We start from the raw sequence: 21,989 nt of genomic DNA, 5'->3' as shown, positions 1-21,989 counted from the left end.
TTCTTTGACTGCCAGTCGGCATTGTCTTTGGGAGAGACTGAAGAACAGAGGGACTCAATTAAGCCTGATTTATTGGTGTTCTTTTGATTTCCCACCACGTTATTAAACTTCCCCCTCACCCATTGAATTATTTAAAAATGTACCCCAGATGTAGGTGCCCTTTTTATATTAGTTTTTTTACTATGGTTAATAAACTCCGGTCCACCCCTGCTAGCTAGAACTGTGCAGAAATTGTACCAAATTGTAGAAAGGGGATGGGCTATTTGTCTCGAACTATAGACCTAGCTCATTGATGGACTATCAGCAATATATTGCAAGATCCTTTAGGTCACCTAGAGGATGGGGCAGAAGAAAACCATGTTCTTTCGAATGTGCAATCAGGCTTTGGGAAAAACATGGAGACAACTGCCCAGGGCTTCACTTTTATCTGATTTGATGCAGGTTTGTATTTCTTAGGCACAGTGCACTTTTTTCATTTATTACCCTTTAATCAATATAAAATCATTAGGCATACAAAGGTTAAAAAGTAGAATATACAGCAATTTAGAACATACACAAAACACTAATAAAACCTGTTTTAGATCCTACAGGAATCCTGAACTTTAAATACTGCTTTTATCGATTTTTAGAACATCATTTGATAGTGTGGACCGCAATATATTTTGGGATGGTCTATTACAGTTGAGTGTACCCTCTGAGCTTTTAGCATCAATCAAAGGAGTATATAGCTGAAACACGGGTGCTGTCAGATATTGACACAAAAGGGGAGTGACTAGATAATTTCCAATCAATGTCAACTTTAGGCAGTCATGCGTCTTAGACCCATTATTATTTCTTCTTTATATAAATGAATTGGCTATGAGAACTTTGAACTCAAATCCTGGCGCACCTTCTATTGGCCAAATTAAGTGATGCAGATCTTGAAAATGCCTATTGACTTTAAAAAACAGTTCTAGTATCTGGCATCTCATTTTTGTAAGGAAAATCTGTAGTAATAGCCTGCCAACAGACACACCGCCTCAAATTAAAATTACTCTTCAATGGTAAGGTCTTAAATAAGTTGATTCCTTCTATTATTTGGAAATCAGGTTCAGTAGATCTGGGAATTGGGCCCCACATGTGGAGAAGAGTAATCTGGTTATCAGTTACTCTTAGTTTAACCGTTTTGGTAAGAAGGCTCCACTAATTGTTTTTTGTCTGTCAGAAGTGAAATATGGCTCTACGGCCAGCTAAATCTATCAAAATCAACAAAGAACAGGTTTATTAAACAGACCCTTGGTCTCCCACGAGTACTGTGAAGAATGCAACATGCACCTCATAAATATTGCTGTAGATGAGATCATCATGCCAGTATTGTAGTAGGTTAAACTGCATAAAGAAGAGGAGCTTCATCTGTACAGTGAGGCTGTTTGGTGCATTACCTGTCACTCGGGAGATCAAACACTAATATGGTTTAAGAATGTTAAAAGCTTACGAGTGGAAATTTAGAGACCTCCAGTAAATTGTTGGTTAATGTTAACGGCAGCTCTGGTATTATGCCAAAAGGAACAATAGATTGTTAACTCAATGCATTAGAAACAATTTATGGCGTATATGGTGCATAAAGACTCTCCTTTTGCTGAACCATATCTTCATTTTGTATTAAGTTTTGCTTTAATGTTTTCACACTTGCTGAATTTACAACCGGATAGTTAATAGACACTAAGAACACCTTCCCGTTTTGTCCCGGACTTACTGAATCTTTACTACACTTTCTCCTTTTTGTGCTCTACATACAATGTTACTAGGTAGACCCTCCAGGATATTGCACAATGAAATATTGTGTGGCATAAAAATTGCAAGATAATGCAGCATTTTTGCATGATTAAGAGGCCCCACCAAAATGCCACAATACATGCAATGTTGTGCTGCAAAACATGCATTTTTTCTGCCACAAAATATTTCCTGCCACAATATCCTGGAGGATCTGATTAGGAGGGGCTGGTTTATGTTTGATATTTGAAAGATGTGATTGCTGTGTGTAAGCAATCTTCTTTTATTGCTGTGGTTTTCACTGTATTAATGAAGGCTTGGCAGATGCATTTAAAAAAACATAGATTGAATTGTCAAAATGTTTATTCTCCAGATTCTTAATCCTAAATGACCGAACATATAAGGTCATGAATGTTTTAACGATTTAGTATTTATCTATGCCGCTGTTTAACATTTGCATTTTACTTTTTGATCCGGAGGAAGATGCCATGTTGGATATTCCTACCCCCCCCCAAATGCTAGATCCGAGAGCTTGTGGAGAAGACTTAAAATGTTGGCACTGGTTTATGAAAACGGGAATAAGATCAATGAATGGTAGATTTCCTGATGGTTTGCCAGGGACCTTGATGTTTAGAAGGACTAGGGGCAGTTCTACTATCAATTATATTTTAGTGACGACTAATCTGTGGGGTAAGATTGAGAAATTCTGAATTCATCCAGGCTTTTTTGTGACCATTTCACCCTTGTTCTAACTCTTAGATGGAATAGGGGAGGAATAAGAGCAATCCATATCCAACACTTGTCTGAGATTACATGTAGGGGTCAATCAACTAAGCGGTTGAGATGGGAGAAAATTGATAAAACAGATGTACAAGTTCAAACCATGGGGCAGAACCAACTTAGTCTTCAGACCCTGTTAAATGATGGAGAGAACTTTGTGGTGATTGTCCAAACATATATGAAACTTACAGCTGATATCCGTGAAGTGTTCATAGCTAAAGGTGTAAGCGGTACTTAGAAAGATGAGAAGAAAGGTTGGTTTGACAAACATTGACAACACCTAGGCCATCACGTCACCCTCCGTGGCCCGCGCCACCTAACTCGCAAGACGCCGTCTGCCTCTCTACTCTCCGCCACCCTGTACAGCTGTCCCCTTTATTGATGTTTATGCTTTTATGGGATGTTTATCCCAAAATCAAGCTGTCTAAAAAAACAGTTCACCCGAATCCCTTATCATTGTTATTTTTTAACGAACTTTGAGCTTTGCAACCTTGGCTTTGAGTTATCTTTCGATCCCTGGCTGTAAAAATAAGTTGCAGTGCCATCAGTTGGGTGGTTGCTGGAGGGGGCGTGTATTTAGTTTTAAGCCATATGGTTAGTCACGTAATTCTGTGTTCGACTACAAGTCTTTATTTCCATCTCTATCAACTTTAACGATACACAAGACTATAAGTAGCAGTGCTAACTAGTTAAATACATTCCAAAAGTAATGGGTGTCAAAAATAAAAAAAATAAGAAAGTGTCTTATAGGTTCCATGCATCAAGTTCCTTGTAATACACCTATTTACTAAAAGTCCTCAGGTGAGTGGTGATATATAGAGGATTGGGAATTTTTCTTCAAAATGTATGATATCATCAGCTAAGTCATGAGGTGTAAAAGTGATTTATTAAGACAGAGAAGTCATCTGTTTGGTTTGGGTAGTAAAGCTAAGTTGCATTAACTAACAGCATATCACCAGCAATGATGTCATTGGATTGGTGAGCAACTGGAATGTGGCTCATTATGCAACTGCGTTGGTGAAGTAAATTGATATCCCAGTTAAAAGAAAGTGATTTGGTTTGCTGTATAGAAACCAATATTATGCATTTGCACTTTCATTCAGGGACTAGTACTGTGGTTTTGTCCAGTTGTAGGTTCTTGGAATTTCGGAAGTGCAGTGAGTCATGGCACAGGGAGATGACGTGATTTGTTCATGATGATAAAATGTGATTAACTCTAGGAACGTAGCCACAAATCCACATAGAATGCCACAGCAAATTCATCAGCTGCTGTTACCAGCCACCTTGAAACTTGAGGAGAACCATCTACAGTTCCAGAAGCTCCTCGAGACCTTCACCTTCGCTTCTGCCTTTGCCCCGCATCTCCCCTGCTGATCTGCTTTCTCTCTTGGCACTGTGCACCTGGCCACTCTCTGTCCTTCGAGCCCAGGTACCTGCTGACCCTGCCACCCTCCTGCACTGCCTCCGGGCCACCACTTGCACTGGGGCCTGTATCTGTACCCATACAGTCCTCCACCAACTCTTCTTCTGCACTTATCAGATGCACCCTATCTGACTAATCGAGCACTTTGCCACTTACAGGCTGCACCACCACTGTTTTATCATCTTATTTATTTATTTACTTATTATTATTTTTTCTCCTATGCTCTGCACTTTCCAATTTCTCCCCATCCATGCACTTCCCCCTTTTCCCTTCCCCATGCACTTACGCATTCTCAATGTCACTGGGCCTAGTAAGATTGGTGTGTTTGTTTCTCCCCTGTTCCCCTCCCTTTGCCTGGTCGCGCTCTGAAACACCTGTGTACGAGCGCGATATGAATAAACTATCATATATCATACCAGTGTTATTATGTAATTGTTTCTCTGTCTTGTGGAGCTGGAAACTGCTTACCTTTTGGGCAATGGTATGCCATATTGTGATATTCGGATTGATGGGATGGTGTCTTTGCACGTCGTGCTGGGAAGACAAAAAACAAAGACAACCATTTCCATTAAGTACATTTTAAACAGCACCTATGCACATCTCTATTAACCTCTAAAAAATTTAAAAGCAAACATTTCCAACAAGGACTACTGAAGTCTCAAGAAAGGGCAGTGCACAACTGATTTTTCGGATTGTCCAAAAGGCCTGATTTGGAACAGCAGTGCATTAAATAGGACTTTCAATGCAAATTGGATTTTGCTTTTCCAGAAAATGCCAAGGGACTTATTGTGAATTTCGTTTGGCAGTATTAGCTACTGGAATCGACTCCTGATTAGTTTTTGTTAGTCATGCAATATAGAGTGTCCACACTATGGACACCCCCATCCCCTGAACACTTTAATGCTGAAAACTCAGCCAAATAATGAGTTTATTCTTGCATAAAATTCAAAAGTTCAATACAAAGATGGTTCAAGGCAAACAATCATATACTATGAATTCCATTGCAGTCTTCCCATATTCGTTATTCAGTGTTCTTTAACATATTCAAATGTAAGCCATTCATGCTCTACGCATTTCGGGGAAATGCTCCCTTTCTTCAGGAGCTGATTTCTGCAGACAAAAACATACACAAGGCCTAATTTCTTAATTATCCAAATTTCTCACTTATATACAATGTACGAAACCTACCACCAGCACACCTGATCAGCATGCCATTAGGTTCACACACTAAACTGTGTTACATATAGAGGCACCCAGTCCCCACTCCATTAGATTTTAAACGTTGAATTCTGTGATCATTCATTAGTATCCCTGATATATGTGATGAACTAGCAAATTAACAAGTGGGGTCCTGAGAGTCCCTTTGCCAGACATTAGTCCTGGTTACGAGAGACTTATCCAGAGTCTTTAGCTCACTATCTTTCACAGAGAAGAAATATCCCACACATATCAGTCTTTGTCCTGTCCTGGGGCAGTCCAGCACCGAAATGCTAGGCAATTCTCCTCTGAACAAGAGTACCAACTGCATCCCCAGACACGTGTTTCGGTCTGGTTGGACCTCATCAGTAGGGAGGAGCTGTGCCTCGCTAAGAATAGTGAGCAAGGGGTCCACGTCTGGATTCCCTTAGTAATTTAGGGTGAGACCAAAAGTTACTTATATATGCAAATTAACAAGTGGGGTTCTGGGACTCCCTCCGACAGACATTAGTCCTGGTTAGGAGAGACTTACCCAGAGTCTTTAGCTCACTATCTTTCACAGAGAAGAAATATCCCACACATATCAGTCTTTGTCCTGCCCTGGGGCAGTCCAGCACCGAAATGCTAGGCAATTCTCCTCTGAACAAGAGTACCAACAACATCCCCAGACACTTGTTTCGGTCTGGTTGGACCTCATATGTAATGAACTAGGACACCCCTAGTATAGATCGAAGATCACCAATGGTCATTAGTAACCCCAGTGTATTCTATAAGTGTCATGAGTCCAGCATTTAGTGATTACCCAAAACAGTGGTATCACTCAATTAATTTCTTTTTTTTCTTTTTTAAATAAAAATGTATTAGATTTTCATTAAAAAAACATATCCATCACTTAGGTTTCAGTAGAAGAAACCAACTATGAACAATTGCAATAAAAAAAAAATCCATGTCACTACATCTATAATAACATGTATCCAAGTCTATAATCCTACTAAACATTACAATGGCCCTCATTAGGACCTTGGCGGAGGACCATGGCGCTATTAGCACCATGGTCCATGGCGCTAAGTTGCCAACTCCGCCATGGTGGTTGGCGGACTTACCGCCCCATTCCGACTTTGGCGGGGCGGTAAGTCCCCAATCCCCATTTTACCCTTCCCCATTCCCATTTTTGCCCCATAGGGCATAATGGGAGTGGGGAAGGCGTTAATTACGCCACCGTAAATTACGGTGGCGTAATTAACAACAAGGTCCCTTAGCGCCATGGATTTTAACGCCTGCAAAAAGCAGGCGTTAAACTCACCATGGCGCAAAGGGAACTCGTACTCAGGCGGTAAGGGTCGGCGATGTTTACGCCGGCGTAAACCCCTTACCGCCTGGGTCGTAATGAGGGCCAATGTAAATTATCAACACTTTACAAATCCTATGTGGAAAAAAACAGAACATTCAAAATACAACACTTTACGCATAAACACACAATACATCACACAAAACAATAAGATAGGGAAGAAGAAAAAAAAACGAACTGGCTAAATCAAATAATTGCAGCTTAGATGTCCTTTTTAGAAGAAACACTGTGAAGGAATACAGATTATTAGAAACAGAATTCTATTTTCAAGTCCTATCAGCCTATGTAGGACTAAAGTTATTCACAGATATAAACTCACTATACTTTGAGGAATGGTTCCCCATGAACTCGGGTCATAGGTGTACGGCATGCTCTTCCCCAGACTTTCTTTTTTTAAACAGGTTTTTTATTGGTTTTTGCTTATGTAAACAGCAGGTCGTACCTATTCATTTTTTAATACGAGGGGAAGGTGGTATAAGAGATACATCTTTAGTACAAACACATGAACCACCAGCTACCTCCTGCTCCTGTGTTACTAAGACCTTTTAACAGTCAAATCTCCACATTATCCTATTGGAGTAAATAACTCTATTTCACTCCAGTAAACCAAGTAATTTAAACACATTTTAATCAAAAAATCAAAAGATCATCATGTACTTTACATTTCAACACAAATCAATGTACAGAACGCAAGAGCAAATTCATTCATACTGGGTTAGTTCATGTTTGGAAAAAACATACGCAGCCATAGAGTGTCAATGTTCTAAAACTTGATATGTTGTTTTTTTTGTTTTTTTGGTGGTTCATGTGTTGGTTTTTGCTTATACTTGAGATGGAACATTCCTCAACACACCTATAAACAGTGACTACAATAGTCCCATTATAACTCAACGTGAGCTCTCCCCGCAACTGTCCCCCAACTCCTCCCTCACAATTCCGTCCGCCCTGTGTTGCCTAAAGCATCAGTGCACCATCCGTGTACATCGTCTTGCTTAGTTTGGATGACTTCTAACCATTATTGGGGCATATCCACCTCATCTGTTACCGTGGCTACCGTTGTAAACAAAGTCTGTATCAGGACATCCCATGCCATGATTTACTCAGTGGCCTGCACATGGCCCAACCGCACCGCCCCCCTCCAAGCCGCTGTTTTGGCTGACGCTCACTTTTTCAGATCCCGCCACCATTCTTCCACATCAGGACCCCTGGGGAATTTCCATGCCATAGTAATTCTGCGTTTGGCCAGTATATACGCCAAATCCTTTATCTTATGAATGTGTTTTGTGCGTTCGGGACGTGAAAAGCGGCATAGCAAGCATGCCCCAGCGGAGAGTATGTCCAACTCCAGTCCCCCCACTGTTCATTCAGACCGCCACCTCTTGTCAGTATTTCCCCACCACGAGGCATGCCCAGAACATATCTAACATGCCAGCATCTGTGGCTTTACACCTAGAACAATCTTGTGCCAAAGCGCCTGGGAACCGTGAAATTCTCAGGTGTGTCATGTATGCCCTGTGTGTTACTAACAGCTGTACCAGTTGCAAGCTAGCATTCCGTGACACTCTCTTATGATATCCCAGTATCTCCGTCCAGCAAGTATCTGTAAAAGGGGCACCCAGATCTTCTTCCCATTTGCTTCTTACCGCCAGGGCAGATGGGGGCCCACTAGTCAGCAGAAAGTCATATATCCTAGAAATGGAGTGTCCTCTCTCCGAAATGTCATACAGGGTGTCCAGAATTGAATGCTTTTTCATTATTTCACTGTACGCGGGCCATGTGCGTATTATCTCACTCTTGATAGTGCAGTGTAGCAGATATCCGCTATTGAATCCCGTGTGTTCGACCAACTCTAGAAACGGTATAAAGGAGGTTACATGCAGTAGATCTCCTATAGTAGCAACCCTGTGTGGTTCCCAATTTGCACATATCTCCAATTTCGCCTGTGCAGTGGGAGCTACTACCGAGATCAAGGGGATCTGTACTGAGAACAGATCTGTGAGCCCTATCACTATGAGCGCCCTGTCCCATACTCTCACCTCCAAAGACACCAGGTGCAACCTTTGGCCGCCTCAGGGCCTCTTTCTCCATAACAAATCCTTCAGATAATAGTGTGCCCCAGCGGGTTGAAGCATTTGCGTGTCCGGAGTAGGGTCGTCTGCAAGCCAGTCCACCACAAATTGTGATTGCCCTGAAGTGGGACCCTAATTCCTCCTTCCTTGTACGGTCTATGTAGAGAGGACAGCGCTATCCTATTCCTGCCATTTTGCTACAAAACAAACCTATAGATGCTATCTAGAGTCTTGAAAAAGGTTTTGGGTATGTAAAACGGGACACTTACGAAGAAATGCAGTAACCTAGGCAGGACCACCATTTTCAAAAGAGCTGCTCTCCCCATCAACGAGAGGGGTAACTTAGCCCAGAACCTCATGGAACACTTGATGCCCTCCAGGGGGTTCAGCGTATTGTAAATGTGTTCTACCACCGGCTCGCGGTATACATTGACCCCTAAATATCTAAACATTGGCTCTTTCCACTGTAATGCAAGGACTGGCAGCCCTTTTTCCCTTTTCTTACTCAGTCCTGCTATTGGAAACAGGGCCGATTTATCTGTACTGATTGTGATTCCCGATAACTTAGCAAATAGCACCAGGGCTTCCAGTAACAACTCTAAATTGTCTTCTAGGGTCTGGATATATAACAACATATCAGCGGCGTACATCGATATCGGGTGACTTACCCCATGAATTTCTATGTCTGCTGCCATGTCTTCTGTTCTTAGGTACTGCGCGATTGGTTCCATAGCTATGATGTAAAGTAGTAGGGATAATGGGCAGCCCTGTCTGGTACCTTTCTCTAGCTCCCATGCTTCTGAGATGTGTCTACCTGTTTTAACTCTTGCGACAGATCTAGTGTAAACCAGCCATATCCATTTTATATATGCCTGCCTGAAGCCAAACCTGCACTGTATTGCATAAAGCAAGTCCCATCGCACTGAATCAAATGCCTTCACAGCGTCTAACGTGGCTATGGCGCACAGGGTCTCCCAGGAATGCGGTGCTGTCTGTCACATGGTGTAGCCGCTGCAAGTTCCAATCCATGCTTCTACCTGGCACATAGCCCGTTTGATCGGAATGTACCAGAGTATGGATCACCCTCTTGAACCTGTTTGCTAATATAATCATCAGTATCTTATTGTCCTGATTAAGCATTGACAGCAGCCTATATGAACTACACTCCATCAGTGGTTTGTGGGGCTTGACAAGGGGTACAATAATAGATTCCCTCAAGCTGTGAGGGAGGACACCTGCTTCATAAGAGTCAGTGAAGTCATTAAGTAAATGCGTTGCCAGCACCAGCACATACTCTTTATAAAACTTGCCAGGCAGGTCGCCCGAACCTGGGATCTTTCCTGTCGGCAGTGCTCTGATCGTACAATGTATTTCTTCTAGGGTAATGGGTGCTTCAAGGCTGACATACACCTCTTGGCATAGACTAGGGAGTTTTATCTCTTCTAGCACTTCCTTTATGTGTGCCCGAGATGTTGGGAGCTCCTCCTGATAGAGAGACTGATAAAATTCCTGGAAGGCCTAATTGATTCCCACTTGGGTATGGCATAAGTCACCCTGCCGAGTGTGTATTGAGTGCATAGGGCCCCGCCTTTCTTCTTTTTTATATAGCCATGCCAGCACAGGACCTGGGTTTATCTCCCGCATTATGTTGCCTCTCAACATACTTAGAATAATTATGCTTGCCCAGCCGCTCCCAGCATTCCACACATTTCTGTCTTAGCTCTGCCACCTTTTTGTCCCTGTCACTTTGCCTTGCTTGGGTCTGCTCCAATTTCCTTAGCTGTTCCTGTCAGTGGATGGTTCTCTATTAATTGTTGCTTGAACAATGCCAGATCTGGTGATAGCGGCTCCCCTAATAACCACCTTCCGAGCCTCCCAAAAAGTTCCTGCACTGGGTACACTGCCTGTGTTATGTGTAACATAGTCAATTATACTATCTTTGATGTGGTCCCGGACTGGGAATTCGTTCAAGGATTCACTCCTAAGCCTCCACGTAGGTATCAGACCTCTAGGGGACACATACTACCACTGCAGACAAAGCAGCGCATGATCTGATAGGACCCTTCCTTTGTACTGTGCAAGTGTGATATGATGTGGCAATTCCTGGCCCACCAAAAATATAATCTATCTAGTGTGTACTGCATGTGGTGCTGAGAAGTGCGAGAAGTGTCTGGAGTCCGGGTGGAGCACCCTCCAGATATCTATCGGTCAAATATTGACAAGAGCGTCTGCAAAGCTCTAGCAGGTGGGACTGGTTTAAGGAATTTGATGTCTGATTTATCCAAAATTGGATTCAGTGTACAATTAAAGTCACCCCCCCATATGATGATGCTCTTTCTATAGAGACTGAACCGTTGGTATAATGAGTGGAAGAACGTGGGAGTATTATGGTTGGGAGCATACGTGTTGACAAGACATGTGTCTACTTGTTCTAAAAGACCCTGTACAAGCTCCATCCTGCCCTCATTATCAGTTTTAATATGGGTGACATTAAAAGGTACCGTGGGCGCTATCCATATCAGGACCCCTCGGGCAGAGGCAGAGTATGGGGAGCCGAACACTCGCCCGCCCTCTCCATCTGCTTGCCAGCAGTATTTGTTTTTCCGCCGTTAAGTGTGTTTCTTCCAGCAAAGCAAAATATATACTTTATATCTTCACAGGTTTGAATAAACTCTGTTTCTCTTTACATAATTGTTTAAACCCCTCACATTCTAGGTAAGTACATTTATGGCACTAGCCGTGACCTTTTGTCTAGCGTGAAGAGGCTATTCGCCTTTGGCCCATCAGATGGCTCCCCCTCTCCCAAGACAATGATCCAACCAAGAATACATTGCCATAGTTCCTCACAGTCACTTGTGCAAGCGAAACACAACCCTGTTTAACTTCCCCAACTCCCCAAACTAAAAACAATCGCCCAGCATCGTTACTCATGCTCGAGCGTGTCCACTTCTCTCATTCGCCCCCAGTATATGTACTTGAGGCTAGTGCACAGTGGATGGGCCCAAAAACAAGTACCCCCAAAAGTAGAACTTGGAAGGCGTGGCAGCCGCAGCAGTGAGTCAAGTCTCCTCTCATGAGGGTTATGATCTAAACATGTGGTGAGTCCCACCATATGGAAAATGTAAAAGCAAGGAGGACCTCTTTTAAGAAGAGCTGTCCGCCTAGTAAGGACCTGCTTGTCCTGAGGTTCCCATATGGCGCTCTGGTCCTACTTAAGCAATACTGGTATCATTGTAAGAAGAGCCTCAGTTATGCTTGTCCTCTATTTATACAGTAATTTACTTGTACTTCGCTTAATCGTCTGCTTCGTCCTCCGCGCAGGGGCGTATCTTCTCACTGTCCATCCATGCCTGTGCCTTCTCCAAAGATCAAAGAACAAGGCCCAATTTTTGTGCAGGGCCTTTAGAGGTGCCAGGTAGACCAGCATATATTTCAAGCCATCTGTCCTAAGCCTCGCTTTGGCATCGGAGAATTGTGCTCGGGTCCTCTGCACCTAGAAGGTGGAGTCGGGGTTGACCGCCGAGTTTGTCGAAGCTCTCTGCAGTACACCACTCTGTCTGGAATAGGATAGGATTTTTTCTCTATCCTTATAGTTCAGGACCTTCACAATTATCGATCTAGGGGGCGCTCTTGGAGGCTCTCTCGATTGCGAATCCCTGTGTAAGGTTTCCCGGCACAATTTCTTGTACATGTTTTCTATGTATGTCGTGGAGTCTGTGCCTTCTTCACCTCCAGGCAGGCCAACAATGCGGATATTGTTTCTGCGGGCCCTACCTTCCACGTCTTCCACCCTGTTTTCCAATAGGCTGTCCTTCTATTCTAGTACCTGAACATTGGTGTGCATTTCCTGGAGCACTGCAGTGTTCGCTTTCATTTGACTTTCCAAGCTCGTGGTGCTCTGAGCTAGGTTTCTAAAGTCCTGTTGTAACAGTACAACATCTATATTTACTGCTTCTGTTTGTGTCCCTAGTGAGGCTTTTAAGTCTGCCATAGCTAGCATCACTTCATTATGCATTTCCATGGCGTCCCCTTCCTTTACCTGCGACAATGCCATGTCCCTGCTGCAGGGTTCTGGTATAACTGTTGAGTGTTGTTTGATTTGCCTTCAGTTTGGCTAATTTAGGAGGCATCCAGTCTGTCTACATCCTCTGATAGCAAGCCACAAGTGTTTTGTGCCAAATGCACTGTATAAAGGTATCCAGGCGATATTAGAGTGTTGTTATATTGTCCTCCAGGCGTTGTGGCCTTCCTATGGGCATTTCACTTTCTGGGGCAGTTGATGCGTGGTGGGGGCGGCTATTGTTGCTGTTTACATCCCAGAGTCCTTCCCACAGCTATTTGTTCTTTTGGCTCTTCATTATGCACCCGGCCCGGGCCCTTAACAGGAGTCAGTCCCTCCGTATCACCAGGATGCTGCATCGGTTGGTGGCAGGCAAGTTGCTGTAACCAGTCCTGGATTCCTTGATGCTAATGTGATGAAGAGGAGGAATTGGATGAACTGTAGGAGCCATAGATGGGTCACAGTTAAGTTTTCTGTAAGACACCTAAGAACGCTCAGTCGTCATGTTGGTCCAAACAACAGCATCAGCCCAATTTCCCCATAACCCTGCAAACATACCCATCCAAGACTCAACATTCCACACCTCAACATTGCACAACAGATTGTATTGGTGTGCTTGAAAGTGATGCCCTTGTAGAAATGTACAGCATTTTAACGACCAGTTATACTAGCTGTAGATTCAGACTGCTGTAGCACAATGGCCACCAGCTCCATCTTCTAATTGTCTAAAGAAAGGGAAGTTGAAGTCCTCCTGCTGGATAATTCTAACATGTGGGCAAATAGATGAAAGCATGGGAAATGGAATGTTCAGATGTCAAGGTGGCCCTATGATAGGACCAACTGACAAACAGACAAGGGTGCATGCAGGAGGGCAGGCAAACAAAATTGAGAACAGACAGAATCAACACTCAGATGGTCAAATAAGGAAACACATTACCATACGCACCCACAATCAATTGAAAATGCTTCCTACCTCGGATTCCGTGATAGACAACAGCAGCCACAGTAGGTATCAGCAGAAGGATGCCAATGTAGACCCCAACTAGGACACGACCTACAAAATGCTTGGAGGTGCCTAAGGTGAACAGACAGAAACGGTGATCAGTCTTTGTTTGCATAATGGGGAGAAAGGCAGACAGGAAACATAATTGTTATCAGGATTCTAATTCTAGGGGAACAGCACTAGCCACCTGTTGTATTTGCTCAGCTTTACAGTCCCAACTGTGTGCAATGGTTCTCCAACTCCAAGCTTTAGGCCCACAAACATGTCCTGGGTTCACGAAATGGCTCATTAATAGGCATGAGCTAAATTTGCTTGCATTTGAAATCATTGGGCCTCATTATAAGTATGCCGCTCCGGAAACAACGGTGCCGGTAAGCTTACCGGCACGTTGTTTCTAGACCGGCATACTACGGGTCTGCCTGCCAGAGCCGCTGTGCCTGACAGGTCTGACCCTCTATGGGAATGGGGAACAACATTTTACCGGCGCCTGACTTCTCGGCCACCGGACTTGGAAAAGACCGGTGGCACCGGGAGGTCAGGCGCTGGTAAATTATTCCGAGTCCGGCAGCAACCTGCCGGCAGCTTCGGCAGGGTTACCGCCGGACTCAGAATGGGAATGAGGCCCGTTGTATGTTAATTTATCTTATTAATAGTAATAAGGAATGTTCTGAAAACCCGACATGTTTATGGTCCCGGAGGCTTGGAGTCGGACACCCCCTAGGAGGCATCAACATAACTAGGAGTTGTTTCCGTAAACTTAATCGAAGGTTTACTGGTTCTGTGGCTACAAATCTGTCCTATGACCTTGGTAACTAACTCTAAAATGGATTATTCACAGGGGTTCACACCAAATCATTTTGAATTAGCAAATTAAATGTTTCATTAATTGCAGCCTTGAAAAAGTCTGGTTTAGAGAAACACTTGTTGGCAAGCAACTCATGATTGACAAGCAACTCAGGGTTTAAGGAAAGTTCATAGATTGTGTATACAAATAAATTGACACAAGATTATGAATCAGGATTCTGAGGAATATTTATTTACTCTAAAATGTATTTCTTTTCAGACTGGTTAAAATTCTAGATGGATCATTGATTAGTGGAATTGATAAAGATGTTGGACTTATAACTGACTTGACTTAAGTTGGATCAGTGCCTAATACCTGGAAGATAAGCCTTCATTAGAATATTTTACATATTGAGGATAGACAGTTCTATTAAAAACAGGGACAGACAAAGGAGAAAGCACTGAACGTTGGGCCAGAGGCCTACAACAGCCAGTAGCCCTCTGCCACTGCATTGTCTTCTACGGAACTACCAGCATTCCAATGTTCTATTGAAGATTACTGTCGCGAAAACCCGCAGATTCAGGGGTGTACGGCCCCAGGATAGCTCACCACCCAAGCCTAAAGTAGGCCTGAGCGAAGCATGGTGACCAGGAGAAAAGGACCCGCACCAGCAGGTAAGTCTTTGGGGTGGGGTTAGAGGGCCAAGTATGCTATGGGTGTGGGGGATGTAGATGGCTACAGGGAAGGGTGGGGGAGCTCCTAGAGCGGCACCAAGAGAAATGTATTGCTAAATTGTGGCACCCAGGGGGGAGACACTTGGGTAGGTGGGAAAACATGGCCTATCACTGGCAAATGCTGCCCGAGTTCCTAGCCACCTGATTTGGGAAGCACTCTTTTTACAGCAACAAGGATAGGTCCCTTATAGAAGGCTTTGAATGGACTAATCCACTGTGGAAAAATTATTATTTAGGGGCGACACCCCCCTCATTTAATTGAATCTTCTTTGAATCATTTTCATGGAACCATCTTCTTGAGGGTTTCTTACACGATTTTACTGTTGTCTTGTTAAGGTAAAGACTGTTCAAATTCCTTAGCAATTGGGGTGAATAATAGGATTTCCAAGGGGGGTACAGACCTTCCTTCCTCTAATCTCTCCAGGGGAAATGTTTGAAGTGACCTGCAGTTAGAAAGTCTGACTGAAGCGGGACCACTGGTACTCAGGACTCTGCCTGCTGAAGTGAAGCTTCAGACCAGACCACTTTGAGCACCTCGGAACCTGCCGACTCAACATCGCCCACCTGTTTCCCAGCTTCTAAAAGTTCAAAATGTTTGTTTGTTTGTTTGTTTGTTTATTTGGTAATGCGCACCAAACCCTTGGGTACATGAAGACTTAAGCTTGTTACAATTTTTGGCACAAATATGGCGAACACAAGACAAAAAGAAATATATACAGTAATACAATATTTGGCATGAGTATACCGAACACAAGGTAAAAAGAACTATATACAGTAAAGTATATAAACATGTGTGCAAGTACAAGACATAGCTTAAAGGAGTACGAAGCATTCTAGCAAGACTGTCTAGTAGCTGAATATATGATTAAGTTTATAGGTCAAACTATAAAGCTAGGTATCATATACTTGTAGGTGGGTGTTAGTCAGGTTATGTGTCATTGGCCCGCAACCAGTTAATTATTTTGTGTCTAAATTTAGGGTACGGTTGTTCAGTTCTAAGGTCGAGAGGTAACTTGTTCCAACAGTGAGCAGCTTTGACTGGGAAGCTAGTTCCTCCCGCGGTCGATCGCTTAAACCGGGGAGGTTCTAGTTTAAAGGTGTTGGCAGATCTCATGGGTCACGTGGAGGTTTTCCTCGTAATTTTTTCCATAAGATACGGGGGGGCTAGGTTGTTCAGACATTTAGAGGTGATGGAAGCTGTTTTGAGTAAGATTCTGTCCGTTATTTTTAGCCAATCAACCTCTTTCCTGAATTTGGTGACGTGTTCTCTGTGGGGGATGTTCAGTGCTGCTCTCAAGGCATTGTTCTGCAGTCTTTGAATTTTGTCTGTGATGTATTTGTTAGCTCCTGAGTACAGGGCATTACAGTAGTCTAACCTAGACATGATGAGAGCATTAGCTAGAGTGATGCAGCTAGAGCTGGAGAGGTACGGTCTGGCTGCGCGAATGAGTTTGCAGGTGTAGGTGGTAGAGGAGGCGAGGGAGTTGACCTGCTTCTTGAGAGTGAGGGAGGAGTCCAGATAGAATCCAAGGGTTTTAACCACAGGCATCACTTTGATAGGGTTGTTATCAATGCTGAAGGATGTGTAGTTTGGGCCTAGTTTTTGGATATTAACTTCGAAGCCTAGGATTAGTATCTCGGTTTTATCGTCATTCAGGCAACGGCCATGTGAGGCCATCCATGCCTGAATGAGGGTGTATATCTTGTTCACCAAGGCTGAGTCTGTCTCGTGGTCGCCCGAAAGGGGTATGAGGATCTGGGTGTCATCTGCGTAGTTCGTGTAGGTGACACCCAGTCTGTCCAACTTGTCAAACAAAGGCTTGGTGAAGATGTTATACATGGTGGGGGAGACACAAGATCCTTGTGGGACACCACAAGTTATTTTGATAGGGTCAGCCGAGTCGGAAGTGGAGAAGACTCGCATAGTGCGATTATCTAAGAAGGATTGGACCCAAGCAATGGCATCTCCAGTGAAGTTGGCGGCAGATTCGAGGTGGTTGCATAGGACTGCATGGTCTACCAAGTCAAACGCTGCCGACAAGTCCAGTAAGAGGAGCAGGGCTGTTTTTCCAATATCCTTTAGTTCCTCAATTTGTGTCTTGAGGTCTAATAGAGCTGTTTCCGTCCCATGGAGTGGGCGGAAGCCAGATTGCCGTGAGCCAAGCAGGTGGTTGGCTTCCAGGTAGTCCTGGATTTGTATGTAAGCGGCTCTGTCTAAGATCTCAAGTAGAAACGGCACAGTGGTGATAGGTCTGTAGTTGGTAGGGATAGTGGGGTCTAAGGTTTGTTTTTTCAGTACTGGGAGGACCCATGATTCTTTGAGGTTGGTAGGTACCGTGTTGGATTTAAAGGAGGAGTTTATGAGCTTGGTAATGAAGGGGGCTAAGTCCCTAGCTGCGTCCTTTATTATTTGTGCAGGGCAGGAGTCACCCTTGCAGTTGGATGGTTTGAGGGACAATATTATTTTTTCTGTGTCAATTATGGAGATAGTCTTGAATCTGAAGGGTGCGGTAGACTTCTTCTCCTGAGGTTGGGGTATTTGTTGGTCAGAGGGTAACAGTGTGGCCTTTTTTTTGCAATTTTGCTTTGGAGCAAGGACATTTTGTTAGAGAGGGCAGTTTGGATGTTGGTACACCAGATTTTGTTTTTGGGGGCATTGTCTGTGGGTTGAATGGGGGATTCCAATTCGCGGAGGATGGCGAATAGCTCTTTAGTATTAGAGTTAACTTTCTCAATCCTATCGTTGAAGGTGTTCTTCTTGATTTTGATTATTTCTTTTTTATAGGCTTTGGCAAATTCAGTTAGAGTATTTTTGTTACTTTCAGTGGGTGAGTGGCGCCAGATAGATTGGATTTTTCTTTTTTGTAGTCTTAGATATTTGAGGTGGGGCGTAAACCAGGCATTTAGGTGGGCTTCCTGTTTTGCTTTGCGCAGTTTGAGTGGGACAGTAGCGTCTAGGGCTTTAATCATAGCATCATTGAAAGTATTTACTAAGTCGTCTGTAACGCTCACCTGATTCCCACGGAGGCGCCGACCTGTTCTGGACTGCTATGACCTCTTCTAAGGTGATGCACAGGACTCGGAAGACGGACTGGACCAGACCCCCAAACCTCGCCTGTCTGGCCCGTAGAAGAATCCTTCTGTAGATGGAAAAGGGGATTAACTGTCTGCTGGATAATGTGTCGGATTCCCCCCCTTCCCCCTCTCACACTCCTCGAACCCCCTCCGCGATTCCCCGTAGAGTCTCACCTTAGAGTCTGAAAGGACGAGCTCTCCATCCTGCTTCCGATGCAGGGGCGCGTTGTTTTCCAGTTACTTCACTGGATCTCGGGTTTGGTGAGTATTCAACTCCGCTTGACTTTTCCGATATGAGGCCGTAAGTATTCAGTTGCAAAAGTTCAAGCCTTAATTGTCCGTTGTCCTTTTCTCTATTTCAGATGTAGGATGAAGAATCCGCGTAGAGGAATGGATTCGCCGAAGGTAAACTCTGGTGAGTCTTTTTGATGGATGGTTCCTTAGTGATCTTGCTTTCACCCACTAATGCGTGTGTCTTTTTCCCCTTAGGGGCCGGGGTACGGAAGTGCCAAAGAAGCGGCGCCGACCCGAGGTGAGGAAAGATTGTCCCAACAATAATCAGGTATGTCTTAAGGTGGAAGAATCAGGCCTTCCTCGATCTGTTCCTTCGCTCACCTTTGTTTTGTCTCTTTTTTCCCCTTAGGGGCCGGGGTACGGCAGTGCCAAAGAAGCGGCGCCGACCCGAGGTGTGGAAAGATTGTCCCAACAAAAATCAGGTAAGTCTTAAGATGGAAGAATCAGGCCTTCCTCAATCTGTTCCTTCGCTCACCTTTGTTTTGTCTCTTTTTCTCCTTAGGCGCTGAAAGGCGATGGATGGTGCCAATGGTCGCTGAAGAGCCCGAGGGCGCCTCGTGAAGGTGAGTGGAACGCGGTGCTGCAGCGAGCGATGCGATGCGCTTCTAAAAATAATGTCTTTTCTCAGGATTGTCGGAGTGATGGTTCCGGACTCCGTATGGAGGTAGGTAAAGTTCAATTATTCACCTTTCTCTCCTTTCCTTCCTTTTCAGGTGTTCCAGGTTGCTGGCAGGCGTGGCTGGAGCCAGGATGCAGGAGCAGACACGGTGAGCGTCCAGCTGCTAGATGTAGAACAACGCGAAGCGTGAGCTGCTGTCTGGGCGTGGTTTAAATAGCCCCCAAAGTAGTTCCAGGTAAGTATTCTTCCTCAGCCACGCCCGAGTGGTAAAATAGTCCCATAGGTAAAATAGTCCCTTTCAGACCTCAAGGAGGTCTGGATCCGGCAGCATGGTCTGCATCAGGTAAGTCCATCCAAGCACTCCCATAATGAGCCTGGCGCCTATGGTGCCAGGACTGATGCCTTCTATGAGCCTGGCGCCAAAGGCGCCAGGACAATGTCCAAAGAGCCCCTATAAGGGGTTGCTGGGTCCCTCCATGGGGACATGATGTCTGCTTTCGGGGACGCTGGGCCTGAACTGGCTTCCCGGGAGTAGGCATCATGACAGCACTCTCCCCCAAGGCCCCTCCCAAGATTGTTCCCTCCGGGGGTTTTGGTTTGTTTGGGAAGATCCGGTGGAATTTCTTAATTAATCGAGGTGCATGTACATGGTCACTGGGTTCCCACAACCTCTCCTGAGGCCCGTATCCCTTCCAATCGATTAGATAGAAAAGTTTTGACCTTAACATCTTTGAATCTAAAATGTTCTTCACCTCGAATTCAGGTTCTCCATCTATTTTAATGGGTTCTGGAGGTTTGATTAGTCTGGTTCCAGGTTGCACTGGTTTCAAAAGTGACACATGAAAAACAGGGTGAATTTGCATGTTAGCTGGTAAATCAAGTTTAACGGCCGCTGGATTGATTATGGCCGTTATGGAGTAAGGCCCCAGATATTTTGGATTAAAAGTTCGAGGTCCCTTGAGCGATAAGTGCCTGGTAGCCAGCCATACTTGGTCCCCAATCTGGTATGCAGGTCAGCATTCTTCTTGTATTTTCTCTTGGCTTGTTGTAAATGTGTAGTTGCTTCTTTGAAGGCTTGAGTAATTGTAGAATGCAGATGGTCCACTACGGGCATTCCGAGGCCTTGAGGCGAGTCGAGGTCTGAGGTTCGAGGGTGATGCCCATATAAAGTATAAAAAGGACTTTGCCCAGTTCCAGAGTGTACCGAATTATTATATGCATATTCGGCTATCCAAAGAATGTCTTTCCAGTTACTTTCATATTGCTGCAACATACACCGTAAATATTGCTCAAGCGTTTGATTCGTTCTCTCTGTTTGACCATCGGTCTGAGGGTGGTGACTAGTCGATAATCTTACATCGATTTGTGCCAATTGGCAACATCTACGCCAAAAGTGGGAAATGAATTGGCTTCCCCGGTCTGAGATTAGTACAGACGGGAATCCATGTAAACGAACAATATTTTTAAGGAATTCTTTGGCTAGAACTGAAGCTGAAGGTAAACCTTTCAATGGAATGAAGTGGGCCATTTTGGAAAATAAATCCACAATAACAAGAATAGTGTTATATCCTGAACAAGGAGGTAAGTCCGTAATAAAATCCAATGACGGGGTGTGCCAAGGTGCTGGCGGAATGTCTAAAGGTTGAAGGAGACCGACTGGTCTTTTCTTTTGGCCTTTATTTTGGGCGCAAACACCACAGGACATCACAAATGATTTAACATCTTTTCGCCAAGAAGGCCACCAGAATTGTCGTTTCACCTTTTCTTCCGTCTTGGCAATACCGGGGTGCCCCTCTATTAGTGTATCATGATAACGAGAAATAACAAGCTCTTGTAATTCCTTGTGTGGCAGAAATAAGCGCCCTTGGAAATAAGGTAAATCATTATTTATAGTAAAGTCAGATCCCTTTTGTACCCAATCCTGTAAGTCTGAGGGTCCAGGAGTTGTTTAACTCTAGCTTGAATGTCTTCAAGCGTTTGTAAAGAAGTCATGCCCAAAATTCTCTGTTCGGGAATTATCGGTACAGGTTCTGAGTTAGTATCAGTTTCTCCCATTCCTATTCGGGATAGAGCGTCCGCTTTGCCATTCTTACAGCCAGGACGGTAGGTGATTACAAAATCGAATTCCGCAAAAAACGAAGCCCAACGGAGCTGTCGAGATGACTGAGCCTTGGCGGTCTTTAAATACTGTAAGTCCCGGTGGTCGGTGATCACTGTGATGGTATGTCTAGCGCCAAGTAGATAATGCCGCCAGGCTTTAAAGGCGGATTTAATGGCTAACAGTTCTTTGTCAGTGATTGCGTAGTTAACCTCGGGTGCCGAGAATTTTCTGGACCAAAATGCAACGGGATGCAGTTGGTTAATTTCGGGATCTCTTTCAGACAGGACAGCTCCCATGGCTAGGCTGGATGCATCAGTTTCGACGACATAAGGGAGATCTGGGCGCGGGTGCTTCAATACAGGTGCAGAGGTAAATTTAGCTTTTAGTTCCTGAAACGCCTGCTCGGCTTCTTCAGACCATTCAAAACGTTTATTTTTCCTTAAGAGCGCAGTGATGGGTTGAACCACACGAGAAAATTCCGGGATAAACCTGCGATAAAAATTGGCAAAGCCAAGCATGCTTTGAACACCTTTCACGGAGCTAGGCGATGGCCATTTGAGGATAGCATCCACTTTTCGTGAGTCCATACGGACTCCTTTAGGTGTCAGGATGAAACCAAGAAACTCAACTTCCGTGGCATGGAAAACACATTTTTCAAGTTTAGCAAATAGTTTGTGTTGGCGCAATTTCTCGAGAACTGCCCTGACATGTTTTCTATGATCAGATTCCGAAGAGGAGTACACAAGAGTG

At 44.2% G+C, this 21,989-nt stretch overlaps 1 protein-coding gene across 1 annotated transcript in view; it reads right to left on the bottom strand.

Annotated features, from left to right (window-relative positions):
* LOC138488333 (uncharacterized) overlaps positions 1–21,989 on the bottom strand; it is a 478,649-nt gene that overhangs the window by 336,030 nt on the left and 120,630 nt on the right. The window contains exons 3-4 of the mRNA XM_069615227.1: positions 13,603–13,704; positions 4,424–4,489 (exon numbers count right to left, since the gene is read on the bottom strand). Coding sequence (XP_069471328.1) covers positions 4,424–4,489; positions 13,603–13,704 — 168 coding nt within the window. The remainder of the gene's footprint in view (positions 1–4,423; positions 4,490–13,602; positions 13,705–21,989) is intronic.

Source organism: Ambystoma mexicanum, chromosome 9 (genome assembly GCF_040938575.1).
Source record: "Ambystoma mexicanum isolate Mex_15411 chromosome 9, UKY_AmexF1_1, whole genome shotgun sequence".
Lineage (NCBI taxonomy): Eukaryota > Metazoa > Chordata > Amphibia > Caudata > Ambystomatidae > Ambystoma > Ambystoma mexicanum.
Note: the sequence above shows the minus strand (reverse complement) of the source record. Positions and strands in the feature narration are given on the sequence as shown.